At 46.5% G+C, this 16,077-nt stretch overlaps 2 protein-coding genes across 9 annotated transcripts in view; one reads left to right on the forward strand and one right to left on the reverse strand.

Annotated features, from left to right (window-relative positions):
- The window catches only part of MYO1H (myosin IH), a 58,754-nt gene extending 48,351 nt beyond the window's left edge, over nucleotides 1–10,403 (forward strand). For both annotated transcript variants that reach the window (XM_055236620.2, XM_063614435.1), the window contains 10 exons: nucleotides 1,012–1,096; nucleotides 2,129–2,288; nucleotides 3,245–3,328; nucleotides 4,117–4,210; nucleotides 5,007–5,062; nucleotides 5,979–6,114; nucleotides 6,683–6,753; nucleotides 6,902–6,999; nucleotides 7,979–8,078; nucleotides 9,613–10,403. In XM_055236620.2, coding sequence (XP_055092595.1) covers nucleotides 1,012–1,096; nucleotides 2,129–2,288; nucleotides 3,245–3,328; nucleotides 4,117–4,210; nucleotides 5,007–5,062; nucleotides 5,979–6,114; nucleotides 6,683–6,753; nucleotides 6,902–6,999; nucleotides 7,979–8,078; nucleotides 9,613–9,636 — 908 coding nt within the window. In that variant the 3' untranslated portion in view covers nucleotides 9,637–10,403. The remainder of the gene's footprint in view (nucleotides 1–1,011; nucleotides 1,097–2,128; nucleotides 2,289–3,244; nucleotides 3,329–4,116; nucleotides 4,211–5,006; nucleotides 5,063–5,978; nucleotides 6,115–6,682; nucleotides 6,754–6,901; nucleotides 7,000–7,978; nucleotides 8,079–9,612) is intronic.
- Nucleotides 1–16,077, reverse strand: part of KCTD10 (potassium channel tetramerization domain containing 10) — a 69,144-nt gene that overhangs the window by 29,190 nt on the left and 23,877 nt on the right. For 5 of the 7 annotated variants that reach the window (XM_055236627.2, XM_055236625.2, XM_055236629.2 and 2 more), the window contains exon 7: nucleotides 11,116–14,307. The exons of the other annotated variants lie outside the window; for them this stretch is intronic. In XM_055236627.2, the coding sequence (XP_055092602.1) occupies nucleotides 14,083–14,307 (225 nt within the window). In that variant the 3' untranslated portion in view covers nucleotides 11,116–14,082. Of the gene's footprint in view, nucleotides 1–11,115; nucleotides 14,308–16,077 lie in introns of those variants that run through there. 7 annotated transcript variants of the gene reach the window in all.

The following is a 16,077-nucleotide window of genomic DNA, read 5'->3' on the forward strand; positions in this document are numbered from 1 at the left end:
GCTACTCAAGTCTGCCATGGTAGCAAGAAAGTAGCTTTAGATAATATGTAAATGAATGGGCAGGGCCGTGTTGAAATAAAACTTTATTTACATAAACAAGTGGCGGGCTGTAGTGGGCCAGCCCCTGAGCTATGAGTATGCCACAACTTAGCTGTTCTGTTGATGGACGTTTGGGTTGATTCAAGTTGCTTGTTTTTGTAATAGAAACAATGCTGTTCTGAGGATTAGAAGAAAAGCATTTAAAAAATCTGAATACTCAAAAATCAAAAAATCTGAAGAGCATTTAAAAATTGGGAAACAGGCTGGGCATGGTGGCTCACACCTGTAATTTCAGCACTTTAGGAGGCCGAGGCGGGCGGATCACCTGAGGTCAGGAGTTCGAGATCAGACTGCCCAACATGGTGAAACCCCATCTCTACTAAAAACACACAAAAAAATTAGCCGGGCGTGGTGGTGCACACCTGTAATCTCAGCTACTCGGGAGGCTGAGGTGGGAGAATCGCTTGAACCCGGGCAGTGAAGGTTGCAATGAACCAAGATCATGCCACTGCACCCCAGCCTGGGTGACAGAGCAAGACTCCGTCTTGAAAAAAAAAAAAATTGGGAAACAAGCCGGAACCTAAGTTTTATGTGCCCTAGTTTGTGTACCCTAATTTTTAAGTGTAGACAACTAAAAGTAAACCCCAGTAATACTAAACATGGTGGTAAGACTAATCTGTACCATCACAAGTGCTGTTGCTGTGGCTGAAAAAGACCTTGGGAAAATGACTCCCTCATGGAATTTCGGGGCTTCCCTGGAAACCTTCCATAGCCCCCTCTGTTCTGTCTCCCCCTGGTTCAGTTGTTGCCTGAGTGCTCCCAGGTAAGAACTGATGACATTCATCCGACCTTCCATCTCTGAGGCTAACAGAGTGCTGCGGTGGGCATCCAGATGTTTGTTGAATGGACAAAGCCTTCTGTATTTCCATACGATTGTGCTCACCTTCTAATGCCAGCAGTGAACTCTTTCAGCCATCAAACTGGAAGCCCACTGGCGTGGGGCCCTGGCTCGGAAGGCAATCCAAAGGAGAAAGTGGGCCGTGCGGATTATCAGAAAGTAAGTTCTCAGGTACAACAGAGAGGACAGGTCACTAAACGCTGGTACCCTGCAGGGGATGGTCATGGAGGTAGATGAGTTCTTTGTGATTTTTGGATTTGGCAGAAAGGAAAAACTCCCTTCAAAATGCCGTTAGGAATTCAGGTCCATCCCTTTGCTCTGAGCTGAATTTGATGGTGATTGCAACTCAATGTATTTGGAATTTCTCTTAGCCTGGCTCAAAAGTCACAAAGTCAAATGCCTTCTGATGCCAGGCAGGTAAAGTGAGTGAGTCTCATGAGCTGGGATAAGACAACAGGGCATGGTGGAGGCTGCAGCAAACTGGAACGTTCAGTCTACCTCAAGGTGGGGCAGTAACTAGCCCATTCCAGTTTACTGCTCCTGTGGGGAAATGTAGCCAGATGGCTTGAATTTTCAAGGAACGCTGAAATCTGGCTTTTGGGGTTTTGTTGTTGTTGTTGTTTGTTTTTTTTGTTTGAGACGGAGTCTCACTCTGTCGCCCAGGCTGGAGTACAGTGGTGCGATCTCGGCTCACTGCAACCTCCGCCTTCTGGGTTCAAGAGATTCTCCTGCCTCAGCCTTCCAAGTAGCTGAGATTACAGGCACACACCACCACACCCGGCTAAATTTTTTGTATTTTTAGTAGAGACGAGGTTTCACCATGTTGGTCAGGCTATCTCGAATTCTTGACCTCAAATGATCCGCCTGCCTCAGCCTCCCAAAGTGCTGGGATTACAGGCATGAGCCACCATGCCCAGCTTTGAAATCTGGCTTTTATGCACTACTTCCTAACTTTTTTAAATTGGCAGCTAATTAAAGCTCCTCAAAACAAAACAAAAGCCTGTGTGGGTGAAATCGAACATATGTGTGGGGCAGATTTGGCCTGTGGCCTACATTCCAGGCCTCTGGCCTATGTGGTCCTCTCAACAGCCTCTACCACTTTGGCCCCCTCTGAATCAAAGAAGGGGGAAGAGAATGTAAATCTCGGTGAAGAAATGGTCCAGAAAAGTAAGAAAACATTTTCCTTTTTAGGTTCATTAAAGGATTCATCAGTCGCAACAAACCCCTCTGTCCTGACAACGAGGAATTCATCGTGTTTGTGCGGAAGAATTACATCTTAAATCTCCGGTATCACCTTCCAAAGACTGTCCTGGACAAGAGCTGGCTGAGGCCTCCTGGCATCTTGGAAAATGTAAGGACTAATCTGGGATTTCCAGTGTTGTAAGTAACACGGGCACTGACAAAGCTTAACTCTTGTATGTCTTTGTGCTGCCTCCCTTTGGCTTGAAAGGGCTACCCTGGCAAAGCCCTTCTTCCCAAGGATGCTGCACAAGAAATTGAACTCCTCAGAATTTGTGATGTCCTTAGTAGCATTATAAAGCCACTGGAGGTTGTTTAAACAGAGCACTTTTTTTTTTTTTTTTTTTTTTTTTTTTTTTTTTTTTGAGATGGAGTCTTGCTCTGTCACCCAGGCTAGAGTGCAGTGGTGCGATCTTGGCTCACTGCAACCTCCACCTCCTAGGCTCAAGTGATTCTCATGTGTCAGCTACATTTCCTCACAGCAGCAGTAACTGGGATTACAGGCGCCCACCACCATGCCTGGCTAATTTCTGTATTTTTAGTAGAGATGGGGTTTTGCCATGTTAGCCAGGCTAGTCTCGAACTCCTGACCTCAAGTGATCTGTCTGCCTCAGCCTCCCAAAGTGCTGGGATTACAGGTGCGAGTCGCCATGCCCGGCCGACAAAGCACTTTTGAATCATTTCTATTCCTGACGTAGCCTTCCTAGAATAGCACCCCTCAAGAGATGGTCTGAGGACCCTCTGTATCTGGAACTTAGAGGCAGGGCTGTTGTAAGATTCCCGGGCTCTACTTTGGACCCACTGAGTCAAAATCTCCAGGAATCTCATTATAGCCAGTTCTGCAGGCGAGTCATAAACATATTCAAGTTTGAGAATCATTAGTTAAGCAACAGCAAAAAGTTGGGAGAGGATCAGGTTAGCTGCTGTAACTATAAAATATACAATATTAACACTGTGCTTGAAATCAAACTGAATTCAGCAGTGTTTTTTTAAAGCTTCATTTTGATCGCCACAGCCCCAGACAGGGAGTGAGTGAGGCAAGTGGAAAGAAGTGTGTTCTCCACACAGGCATCAGATCTGCTCAGGAAAATGTGTGTGAGGAACCTGGTCCAGAAGTACTGCCGGGGGATCACAGCTGAGCGGAAAGCGATGGTAGGGACGTGATGTCTGCGGTGGCCGGTGGTGGGGGTGGGTGTAAGAGTGGGTCCTGAGTGTCAGTCCTCCTCATCCACCATTTCACCTATAAGCAGGGGGTCATGCTAGTCCCATGCCTCGAAATGTTCAAGATAATTGCAGGTAGACCAGCAGAGAGCCCTGGATGAATGCCAGCTGTTACTGTAATCAGCGTGGCTCCCTTTGTTACCATGGGAACACAATCGCAACTGCTCCTGCCATCCATCTAGGGGAGCAGAGAATGTAGACCCCTTTCTGCTGGAGATCTGTTTTTCACCGTGCTCACCTGCGGGTCTTTTGTGTAAAGGGCTAGAAGAGTAACTATTTCAGGGTTTGTGGCCTTTCTCTGTTGGAATTACTCAACTCTGCTGCTACAGTGAGAAAGCAGCCATGGACAATGTGTGCATGAATGGCATGGCTCTGTCCCAATAGAACGTTACTTACAAAAATGGACAGCAGGCTGAGTTTGGCCTGCAGGCTGTGGTTTCCCAATCCCTGATCTACAAGAAACTGCTCTGGGAACTCTGGAAAATCCACTTTCAGGAAGGTAGTAAGGGAACGAGCAGAAATGTCAACCCAGTCTCTACCAATATGACTTTCAGGGCATTTTGGCCAAAGCCAGGAAGGTGTTCTGACTTGTGTACTCCAGGGTAACAAGGCTCCCACAGTTTATCCAGCAAAGGATGTGACCTCAATGGGTCTAGAGCTCCTCTATCCCAAAGAAGCCCGTGGCTACCATTTTTATACTTTCCATTGTGTATTACCAGATGCAGCAAAAGGTAGTTACAAGTGAAATCTTCAGGGGAAGGAAAGATGGCTACACAGAAAGTTTAAATCAACCCTTTGTCAACAGTCGGATAGGTAAGTACATTTTCCAGCCTAGGTACTTGGCTTTCCAATTCTAAAAGGAGTTAAAGGGTGGGGTGCGGTGGCTCATGCCTGTAATCTCAGCACTTTGGGAGGCCGAGGTGGGCGGATTGCCAGAGCTCAGGAGTTCGAGACCAGCCTGGCCAATGTGGCAAAACCCCATCTCAACTAAAATACAAAATATTAGCAGGGCGTGGTGGCATGCACCTGTAGTCCCAACTACTCGGGAGGCTGAGGCAGGAGAATCACTTGAACCCAGGAAGCGGAGGATGCAGTGAGCCGAGATCATGCCACTGCACTCCAGCCTGGGAGACAGAGCGAGACTCTGTCTCCAAAAAAAATAAAATAAGTCAAAAGCAGATGCTCAACTTTGCAGCATTTCCTGATGGCTATTTCCCCAGCTGAGATCTTAGCAAAGAGATGCATAACCAAACTAGCAGATACGCTGGGCGCGGTGGCTCACACCTGTAATCCCAGCACTGGGAGGCCCAGGCGGGTGGTCTCACAAGGTCAGGAGTTCAAGACCAGCCTGGCCAAGATGGCAAAACCCTGTCTCTACTAAAAATACAAAAATTAGCTGGGTGTGGTGGTGGGCGCTTGTAATCCCAGCTACTCGGGAGGGTGAGGCAGAGAATTGCTTGAACCCGGGAGGCGAAGGTTGCAGTGAGCCGAGATCATGCCACTGCACTCCAGCCTGGGCAAAGAAAAAAAAAAACTAGTAGATACCAATGACTTTTCCACAGGATTGGTATTTTAGTGATGATTCATGGCCTTCTGGTTCCCTCTCTAGATGAAGGAGACATTAATCCGAAAGTGCTTCAGCTAATTAGCCATGAGAAAATCCAGGTAAGGGGATGTGTGTCCTCAATCTCAAACAGGATTCCCTCATCGAGTCTAAGAGCACTTTCTCCATAAAGGGCGCTTTCTCCATAAAGGGCGCACTATTTAAATGCAGGGGTGCAGCTGAGCAGCCGGGGCTCTCAACTGTGATGCTTTGGGTATTAACTAAGATGATGGGGAACAAATGATGATTAGATAATGGCTGCTGTTCTCATGATCCCTCTGTCACCCCAGAAACTGTCTTGGTTTGCTTTCCTACAAAATTGAATGAAGTGTAGCCATGAACTTAATCATGAAACACCCTCTTATTGGTGAGAGACAGAGTGGCATAGTGCCTGGGCACTGACACTTGCTTTGAACGTAGCAGCTGTGAGATCCTGGGCAGGTCACTTAAGCTCTTGGTGCCTCTGATCTTCTGTGAATGAGGATAATGGGTTTACTGAAAGGATGAATGAGTCAGTGGGCGAGAGCTGCTCAGGCTGCTGCCTGGCATACAGCAGCAGGTGAAGCCCTGGTGATCGTGTGTGCCAGTGTCTGCTCTGCCCTTTTTTTTTTTTTTTGGTTCCCTGGGGAATAGAAGCCACTGTGACTGGATTGGATTACACTGTGGCTGTGAGAGTTTTCATCTCTGACCATCAGAGCAGACCTGCAAGGCAGGTAGCCATAGCCTTGACTTCCTCAGAGGGCAACGTAGGTAGGCAGAGCTAGGGATCAAAATCCCCACCATGCAGAGAGCCAGAAAAAAAATATATAGATACACATATGTGTGTGTATGTATATGTGTGCGTGTGTGTGTACATACATATATGCAAAATCTGTTTGAGCTTCTCTAAATGCTTGACATCACTTTACCGGGGTCTAAGTAGCAAGAAACTCGGTACTCTGCCCCACCTCCCCCCATGAAGTCACCTTCCCCTTGCAGTATGGTGTCCCGGTCATTAAATATGACAGAAAAGGCTTCAAGGCACGGCAGCGGCAACTCATTCTTACTCAGAAAGCAGCTTACGTGGTGGAACTTGCCAAAATCAAGCAGAAAATAGAGTACTCAGCTCTCAAAGGTAAGAAGTGGGCAATCTTAAAACAATGCACTGAGTTGACTCAACTACTGGAAAGCCCAGTGATGAAGCTCCCAAATGGGAAACACAAGTGCAGGGTGCCCATAAACCCCGGGGTAGTGATGCACACCTGTAGTCTCAGCTACTCGGAAGGCTGAAGCAGGAGGATCACTTGGGCCTGGGAGTTCAAAGCTGCAGTGAGCTATGATTGTGCCACACACTCCAGCCTGGGCGGCAAAGTGAGACTCTAGCTCAAAACAAACAAACAAACAAAAAAAACAAAACCATCTGCCCTCCTCCCCTGGCATTGCCCAGCCTGGACTGCACCCCTTATTCTGGCATAAATATTAATAGCACCACTTTACTCAAGTACCCAGGTTAGGCAATAGTCTCCTTCCACGGTGATCAGAGCCCACTAGCAGGCTGATTTCTAAAGCATGCCCTTCATCCTTCTGGGCCCAGCTAGGAGAATGAAGGGTGGGGTTGGGCAGCCCCTGGGCGTATCTCTTCTTCCTCTGTACTAACATCAAGCTCTCCAGTTCTTGGCTTCTAACTCTAGATCTGTCTTAAGGTGTCTCCACTAGCAATCTGAGTGATGGAATCTTAGTCATTCATGTTTCACCAGAGGACAGCAAGCAAAAGGTAATTGACAGCCACCAGTCTCTACTAAAAGACAGAAACAATACACTGCCAAAATGTTAAGTTGACCACCATGAAACTTCTCTATTAGAGTGTCTGTTTCTTTAAGCTGTGAATACTGAAATTATGCCTTGTCTCCTCCCCACCCCAGGGGGATGCCGTTTTGCAGTGTGGACACGTGTTTGAAGCAGTTACTAAACTCGTCATGCTTGTTAAGAAGGAGAACATTGTCAATGTTGTTCAAGGAAGGTAGGTGGCTTCATCTTCAGCTCAGGAAGTAATTCAATGTTAAAATGTTTATTAAGGCCGAGCATGGTGGCTCATGCCTATAATCCCACTACTTTGGGAGGCTGAGGTGAGCAGATAACTTGAGGCTAGGAGTTCAAGACCAGCCTGGCCAACATGGTGAAACCCCGTTTCTACTAAGAATACAAAGATTAGCCAGGTTTGGTGGTGCACGCCTGTAATCCCAGCTACTTGGGAGGCCTGAGGCACGGGAATCCCTTGAACCCAGGAAGTGGAGGTTGCAATGAGCCGAGATCGCACCACTGCACTCCAGCCTGGGCAACAGAGATAGACAATGTCTCAAAAAAAAAAAAAAAAATTACAGAACAGGGAAGATGCAAATATTGTTTTCACTCCTGCTTGCCTCCTGCTTCCAACATAATCAAGCACCATCTCTATCAGTAAGGGGTGAGAAGCCTCTAGTGTTACATCCTTGCCCCCTCCCATAAATAACTTTTTTCCGTCTTCATCCCTGTGATCTTGGGCTTCAGAGAATGAAGTCAGTGAAGGCAGGATATCCTGGAGAGCTGTTTCTTTTCCCTCATCCTGTGCTGTTCCAAGTTTTAACAACCAGAGCACATTTGTAGGTGGAATAAGGAGAGAGAGTTGAGTGCTTCGAAATGTGTTGTCTTTGTGTTGCTGTAGCTGAGGGAATACTAGCCCCTCAGAGTTTCAGTGTGATATGGAAGTAGTTCCATAGACATCAACTGGCCCTTTGAAGAACTGAATGTGCTTGATCTCACGCTAACTACAAAAACATGTAAGTTGCCCAGCTGTTGCAACGGCATTCTTCCTTTCTGCAAATATGCAATAAAACACTGTAATAAAACAGGAATTTGATCTTGAAACTAGTAGAATTTAATAAGTGAATTTCTTTTGCAGACCAAAGGTTGAGAGAAGAAAATACAGTATGTCAGTAATGTGTCACTTTGTGTATTTTAAGTTTACAGTTTTTTATTAGTCCGGGAAAAGAAGGCACAATAGTTTTCGACATTGGACCGGAAGAGCAAGTCTATAAAAATAAAAATGGACAATTAACAGTGGTGAGTGGCCGTCTCTCGGAGGGAAGTAAGCCGTTTTAGTTGAGAATATAAGTTAAAGTTCTACCAATTTCAGTCCTATAGATTGACTGGAATCATAAGCTATTAATAGTTCATTTCTGCCCTCTATTCCTAATTCTACATCTGTAAGACAGGAAGAAATTGATATAGAGATATATACATCTAAACACTGAATGAGAAAAGAAAAAAAGCCTACCATCCTTGTCAGTGAACCAGAAGCTGACATAAGACACTTCTCAAATAGTACAGTCTAACTTTTCACTGGATGAAGGCTTTATGCTTATTACAGTGGCTATCCATAACTTCCCTCCACGTTGAAATCAGTGCACTTGTGTCCCACCCAGATACTGAGACTTAATTGGTTGGAGCTGTGGCTTAGGCTTCAGGATGCAAGAAAATATAAACGTAAGAAAAATATGAAAGAAATATGTAAAAAATATGTAAGAAAATATAAAGTTGCTTTTTGGAATACATGTGTCAAAGGCTGCCCATGTTAATACCTTTGGTATAAAACGGATCTAACAAGCAAGCACAGAGGTTTGGGAACAATGGGTATGTTAGGGAGAAGTCTAGCCTGAGCACACAAGTACGCTGCCTCCTGGACTGTGCCCATGCTGGGCTGAGGGTCCCAGTGGTCCTCACTGGCTGGTAGTACACAGAGCTTGTTTTGATCCAGTTTTGCTGAAAAACGACATGTTAAAAGCAGAGGGAGCTGAATCTTTAAAATGTATCTTGTATTATATGAAGAATTTTAATACAAATTAATTAAAAAATGGTCTGTGAACATGGAGTGTCTCATACACATTTAAATTTAAGTGGATTTACCTATAAAGTCATTTTGCAGGCCGGGCGCAGTGGCTCACGCCTATGATCCCAGCACTTTGGGAGGCCGAGATAGGCGGATCACCTGAGGTCAGGAGTTCGAGACCAGTCTGGCCAACATGGTGAAATCCGTCTCTACTAAAAATACAAAAATTAGTTGAGCATGGTAGCGCATGCCTATAGTCCCAGATACTCAGGGAGGCTGAGGCAGGAGAATTGCTTGAACGCGGGAGGCGGAGGTTGCAGTGAGCTGAGATCGCACCACTACACTCCAGCCTGGGCAATAGAGACTCCGTCTCAAAAAAATAAAATCATTTTGTAGATATAAAATAATTGCCCCTAGACACAATGAACTCCTTTGGGGACAAGTTAAAATAAGGATCATTTTGGGTGTGGACTATAAGGTGTCTTTTTAGTTTACACGCTGTCTTAAAAGTGACACCCCAGAGGCTGTGTCTCTCTCCTCTGGAGTCACACGGAGTCCATCTTCCTCCCTGACTGGTTCTGGCTGAAGAGGCTGACAGGCCTCGATGAGCCAGTTTCTAAGTCTGGCTTGTCTCATGGGAGGTGGCGCTGGCTTCTCACAGGCCCTCCACACCCACCTTGCTAATGGTGACAGTTGAGGTGATAACTGTTTCCTTTTGCGCAAAGGGAGCGGGGAAGGGCTGTAAACCGAAGTGTGACTCTCTCCCAGGTGTCAGTCCGGAGCAAGTCCTGATAGAGGATGACATCTAACCTCTACCATCGCCATTTTTGCTCCAACCGAGGAAATTACAGGGGAAGTGGGGATTGGATCCAGTCAGCTACCTCTTCAAGGAACCAGACCTGCAGCACTAACAAACAGATCACATCTGAAGAAACTGAGGGGCGTTAGGCCAAAGCCTAATCCCAGCTTCTCAGCTGCCCCATGGCACCTTATTAAAATGTCACCTTCTGGAAGCAGACCCCAGGTCACCCAAAGGCGTAATTCTAAACACCCTCGACAGGCTCTATGTTCAATGCGCACTCCAACGTGTCATTAGAGGGTGGGAAAGATTCTCTACCTCTGTCAAGCTGCCCTGAGACATGATGAAATACTGTGTACAGCAAGTTCTCAAGTAACATTTCATTATATGCTGATAAGACATCTGATTCCTGGGCAGGGCCACTGTCTGGGTGGAGTCTGTATGTTCTCCCCATTGTCTCTGGGATTCTTCTGAGTGCTCTGGTTTCCTCCCACGTCCCCAGCGTGTGTGTATCAGGTGCACTGGTGTGTCTATGCGGTCCCAGTCTGAGTGAGTGTGGGTGCATGAGCCCCGTGAGAGGAGGACATCCTGTCCAGGGTGGGTCCCGCCTGGTGCCCTGACCTGCTAGGATTGGGTTCTGGCCATCTGCAACCCTGAACATGCAGGTTGGAGAACGAATGAATACAAATTTTATTGTAAAATAAAAATGTATATAAAGCATAAGAGCACACAAATGGACAATAAATGCCACAGCGCAAAAGCATGTAGCGAGCCTGCCACGCTTGTGACTGGGGAGGGGCTCCTTACAATTTCACCTTTGCAAGCGTTTATTCAGTGATTGATTTATGCGGCCACCGTTATGACCACCATCACTCACTCACTGATTCACCAAAACTTAGGTAATGATCTTATTTTTAATGTAATTAAATATACGTGTAGCTCATTTATTTCACTGTTTAATATGAGAAGTGCTTTGGTCTTTATTTAGAAGTTGGGTGATGTTCTTGTGCCCAGCAACATGCTGTAGGAATTTAACTCTTGTTTACATCCATTAGCCTCATGGTTTTGCTTCAAGTCTCAGCTTCCAAGAACCTATCAATGACTTACTGCACATGGTCTGAGACTAAGTAAAGGAAATTTTCTAAAGCTGCGAAATTTGAATTTTGCTTTAAATAAATGGAACTCAGATGTGTCAAGGGATTGGGTTTGGTGAACTGAAGCCCTCTGCCCCATAATAGTAAATCAGTGGTAACACCAGCTGATTCACTCTTTTTCATGAGCCAGGCAGCCTTTGACCTCAAGACTTCCTTCTGGTGTTTGAATTCAAACACTACAGAAACATGACTCGTCTTTCCCTTCCACCTGGAGCGACTTTAAGGGGGTGAGGCAGAACGTGGGGGCCCTGCCTTTGTTGTAAACCGTATTTTAGGGGCCCGGTTATGCCGGGCATGTCTGAAAAGACCCAGAAAACAGAAGTATTATGACTTTTATTTTACATGTCCACAAATGTTTGCACACCATACAGTGGCTACATCTAAAACTTTCAGCATTTTTTTATGGTGCAAAGAGACAGAAAGGTTAATGACACACTTAACTGTGTTACAGTGACTTTGGGTAGAGCCCTAAAGACAGCACACGCTCCAGAGGGCAGGCTGAGTGTTGTTCACACTCGGGTCCTGAATCGCTGTTGTACAGAGACACACTTTAACTGGGGAATGGGGTCCCGGCACAGTGATCGCCCCACGGGAGAGTGACAGAATATGCCAGGAATTGTCTTGGACATGGGCCCCAGTCACCACAATCAGATGGCTTATTTGAAACAAAACAAACAAAAAAACCCCTTGATTACAACACACCAAAGCTGTTCCAATTTGTAAAAAATTGTAGTTATTACATTGCAATGAAATCTGACTCTTTACCAAATCTTGGGCCAGTGTTTTACTTGGATAGTGCTTACATTATAAATATTGGTTTTTGCCCTTAGTGCTAACACAAGAAAAATCAGTTCCTTGTATACTCAATAACAGAGCTTGGACCAGCCAATGCTGTCTATCCACTCATGGCTATAATGCAGCCGACAGAATTGTTCACCATGGAATGTTTTATAAACCTGTTCATATTCCAGAGACAAAGACTCAAACTACAAGTGCAAAGTTGGAGAAAAAGCGAGGATAGAGAGAGCTGCCAGAAACACGAGCTCATTAGGCATAGAGGCCACAGCAAATCAAACTGTTCCACAAACTCATTCTTCACACAAACATTTAAAAAACTATGCAGCCAGGTGTGGTGACTCACGCTTGTAATCCCAGCACTTTGGGAGGCCAAGGTGGGCGGATCACAAGGTCAGGAGTTCGAGACCAGCCTGGCCAACATGGTGAAACCCCATCTCTACTAAAAATACAAAATTAGCCGGGCATGGGCTGACGCGTGCCTGTAATCCCAGCTACTCGGGAGGCTGAAGCGGCAGAATCGCTTGAACCTGGGAGGCAGAAGTTGTGGTAAGTGGAGATCATGCCACTGCACTCCAGTCTGGCCAATAGAGCAAGACTCTGCCTCAAAAAAAAAAAATTTTATACAATGGCGTTTCCATTTTCCGGGCCAACATTCACTTCGACTTTCTAAAAAAGCTCAACCCAAAAGGCAGGGTTGGTGTTTAACACTTAAACAGTATAAAATATTTACAAAACATTATTTTGTAAGCCCTCTTTCCTTAGCACTTAATAAAATCCAAATGGCCTAATATAAAAGTTTCTCACACAACAGTTTAAAAAGCGTCTGCCCAGTACACGATTTTGACATTCAGTCATGATTGCTTTAAAGTTTTATTGTAGACTTTGCCGTTGGATACAAAATGAAGGCATACAACTGTCACAGGCAGGGCAGTACGTACAAAGTCTAAGCTGTAAAAACCGTTTGAAAATATAAACTCGCTTTTTGGAATACATGTGTCAAAGGCTGCCCATGTTAATACCTTTGGTATAAAACGGTAACGATTCCCTTGACAAACCCATCCATTACCTGACGCACATTCACATCTCCTGGTAACTACCCTACCTAGTCTAGTCTCAACCACCCCTGTCAGTCACGACTCACTCCTGTTCCTTTGCAGGCGCAGAGGAGCCTGGGAGGTAGGTCACTGAGAACACACATCCTACATGGGCGCTGTGCCCAGCTGGGCTCCAGCAGGGGCCACCTGTGCCCCACAAGCACACACCCCCACCCACAGTCGCACACATCCCTTAAACATGAACACAGACACAAACCAGACCCAAAGGTATCTATCTACCCGCACATCCTCAACCTGTTCACTGCTGGCCACTCTACACTGTGTAAAAATCAGAGGCAAAGACAAGGGGGTCTGTGTTTACAGCAGGGAAGCTCCCTGGGGCTGGTGGTGTGAGGGTGTCCCTGCCTGGATGCCAGGCTGGGAGGACAAAGGGTATGGGCCACACTGAATTTCTAAGCAAACTGACTTAGAAAGTGGCTAACTTTCTAAGCTGGACTCAGCTTCATGGGGAAGGAGGCTGAAGAGGACTGGGATCCCAGGGAGGGGTAGTTTATGAGCTATGCCTGTCACAGGGTCAGATGGCCTTCCTGGAGTGGAGTCGGGTCAACCAGGAGAATAACTGGAAGGGGCTGGAGTGGGGGAAAGAACCAGAAACAGAGCTAGACACTTACTGCCATGGAAAGTTCTGCTCCTACGCAGACATGTGGGGTCCCAGTGAGCACCAAGCCAAAGACCAGCCCAAGGTGGCAAAAGGCTTGCTCCCTAAACAAAGCCTTGCACCCAAAGTTGCACTGGTCTCAACGATTTAGACGCTCATTCAGCCACATTTCCACTGCCACAAGCTGCAATTATCAACAAGCTCTAGGCCCAAAGCCACATGGCAGAAAGCACTTCTAGCAAAGCAGTGGGGATTGTGCCCGGGCCAAACACACAGGAACCAGGAGTGGACCTGCTGGGGCTGGAGGATTATGAAATAGGAAGCAGGGAGCTCAGATACCTCTGGTGGTCTCCAACTGCAGAACAACTCTCAGAATTGTCAAACTGAACCCTTAAGGGAGTGTCACCCAAAAAGCCCATATAGGAAGTCGACACCCACAAAAATAAATACTGCAAACAAAAGTTCTCACATACACTTCACACTCATTCATACTTTTCCTCTGAGAACCGAGAAAGCCTGGCTCCAAAGAGTCTCAGATTCTCATGAAAAGTAGAGATCTTAGACACAGCTTGTTCAACAACAGGGGTCATATGCCTGGGTCAAGACAATCAATTTGCCTTGTCAAGCAATACCAAAATAATCATCTGGCTTGTTACAAAACTATCTCCAGGCTCCAAGGGAAGCAGAAGGGGCCCGGCAGCCTGCACAGGATCTGGGTGTAGCACGGCAGGGAGTGGGGGCAGTGTGAGGAGGGCGGCTCGCTCTCTTGCCTGCTCACTGGTGGAGATGGGCCCGGTCATCGGGGCGCTTGATGTGGATCCTCCGCACGCGCTCGATCCGCTCCCGCTCCCGCTCCTCGTCCTCATCCAGGTGGTGAGAGCGCCCTGCCGCCCCGCCTGTGGCCTCCAGGAGCGCATTGTCAGGTCCCCGGCCATCCTGGGCCTCATACAGCAAAATGTTCAGGGTCTCCTCATAAATCCGGGCTTCGGGAAACTCCACCTGTGCTCCCACAATACACAGGGCAGGTAAGTTACGGCCCACCCCCTCTGCCAACACCTGGACTTTATACAGGGCCACCAGGCTAAATCAGGCCCCTGGGATTCTGCTGAAGGCCACCAGTATTATTTTTAAATAAACTGATATTTTCAATGGCAACACTTATATGTGGCGCTAAATGCACAGAAAATCAAGGGGATGCAGAGAAACAGGTCTTCCTGCCCCTAGTTGCCCTTCTTAAAGGTACAGTTTCTCATCATTTTACCCTCTCAAAGATTCTGTGCATGTAAATATGTGTAATACACATATTTATTCACACACTTCAAAAAACACACAAGGTGGCCCACCACACAGAGTTGTACATGTCTTCCTCTTGTCCCTAACTTAACCTAGAGATCATTCTGTATCAAGGAATTATAAATACGACAATGCAATTAACCATACTTGAATGGACATTTAGGTCAGTGCTAATACGCTTCTCCTAACAGAGCTGCAACCTTGCACACAAGTCCTTCCACACCTTAAAGCAGTCTCTAAAGCAGCTTTTTGTACAGGGTCCAGCTGGGGACTCCCACGAAATGGACATGAGCCCTCCTGCTTGGCAAATCATTGTGTTTGCTCACTGCCCTTCAGGGTTAAGGTGTGAGGAACAGGAGGAGGGCCACATAAGCAGGTCCCACACATTTGATCAGATTAGACTCCACTTTCAGGGTGGAATTCAGAGGTTCCGGTTCTGGGAAAAATAGAGCAGGCACACTCTACCCCGTCTTCCTCACTGACACTACAAAGCCAGGATGGGATGCACACAGCAGCTAACTGTGGACTCAGAAGTAAATCATGGCAGGTGGATGGGGGAAACAACAGAATTTGAAGTAATGCCCAACAGTGAGTTTACTGTTTGCTGCTGCCAGCACTGATGTAGCCTGAAACCCTGAAATGGCACCAGGACAGAAGACCTCCAGAAGGTCTCTAGTGGCCAGGGAGGCCAACAGAGTCTAACAGGCAGAGAGGCTGGGAGGAAATCCTGGTTTTCTTTCCTTTTTTTTTTTTTTAAGATATGGGATCTGGCTAATTAAGCTTTAAAATTTTAAGGCTTCTCATTTTTAGAGCTTAATAAGGAGCAAGGGGATTTAGAGACCACGTGGTCTGATCCTAACTGTTTCTTGATTCACAGACCAGGTTCAGGAGTGGCGTGTTCTTATGTTTGTGAAGCTGGTTAGTGGCAGAGCCAGGATGGGAGGCCAAGGGCCTCTTTCTTTTCTCTTTTTTATTTTGAGAGAGAGTGTTGCTCTGTCACCCAGGCTGGAGTGCAGTGGCACAATCATAGCTCACTGCAGCCTTGAACTCCTAGGCTCAAATGATTCTCCCACCTCAGCCTCCCCAAGTAGTTGAGACTATAGGCATGCATCACCATGCCCAACTAACTTTTAAAATTTTTTTGTAGAGATGAGTTTTTTGTAGAGATGTTGCTATGTTGCCCAGGCTGGTCTTGAACTACTGGGCTTAAATGATTCTCCCACCTCAGCCTCGCAAGTAGTTTAGACTACAGGCACACGCCACCATGCCCAGCTATTTTTTTTTAATTTTTGGTAGAGGCACGGGTGTTGCTATGTTGCCCAGGCTGGTCTTGAACTCCTGGACTCAAGCAATCCTTCTGCTTTGGCCTCCCAAAGTGTGGGATTACAGGTGTGAACCACCATGCTCAGTCCTTTTCTTTATTTTCTTGCACCCAGACCTGAGCATTCCTGTGGCAGCAACCAGAGACTGCAGGAG

Source organism: Symphalangus syndactylus, chromosome 13 (genome assembly GCF_028878055.3).
Source record: "Symphalangus syndactylus isolate Jambi chromosome 13, NHGRI_mSymSyn1-v2.1_pri, whole genome shotgun sequence".
Lineage (NCBI taxonomy): Eukaryota > Metazoa > Chordata > Mammalia > Primates > Hylobatidae > Symphalangus > Symphalangus syndactylus.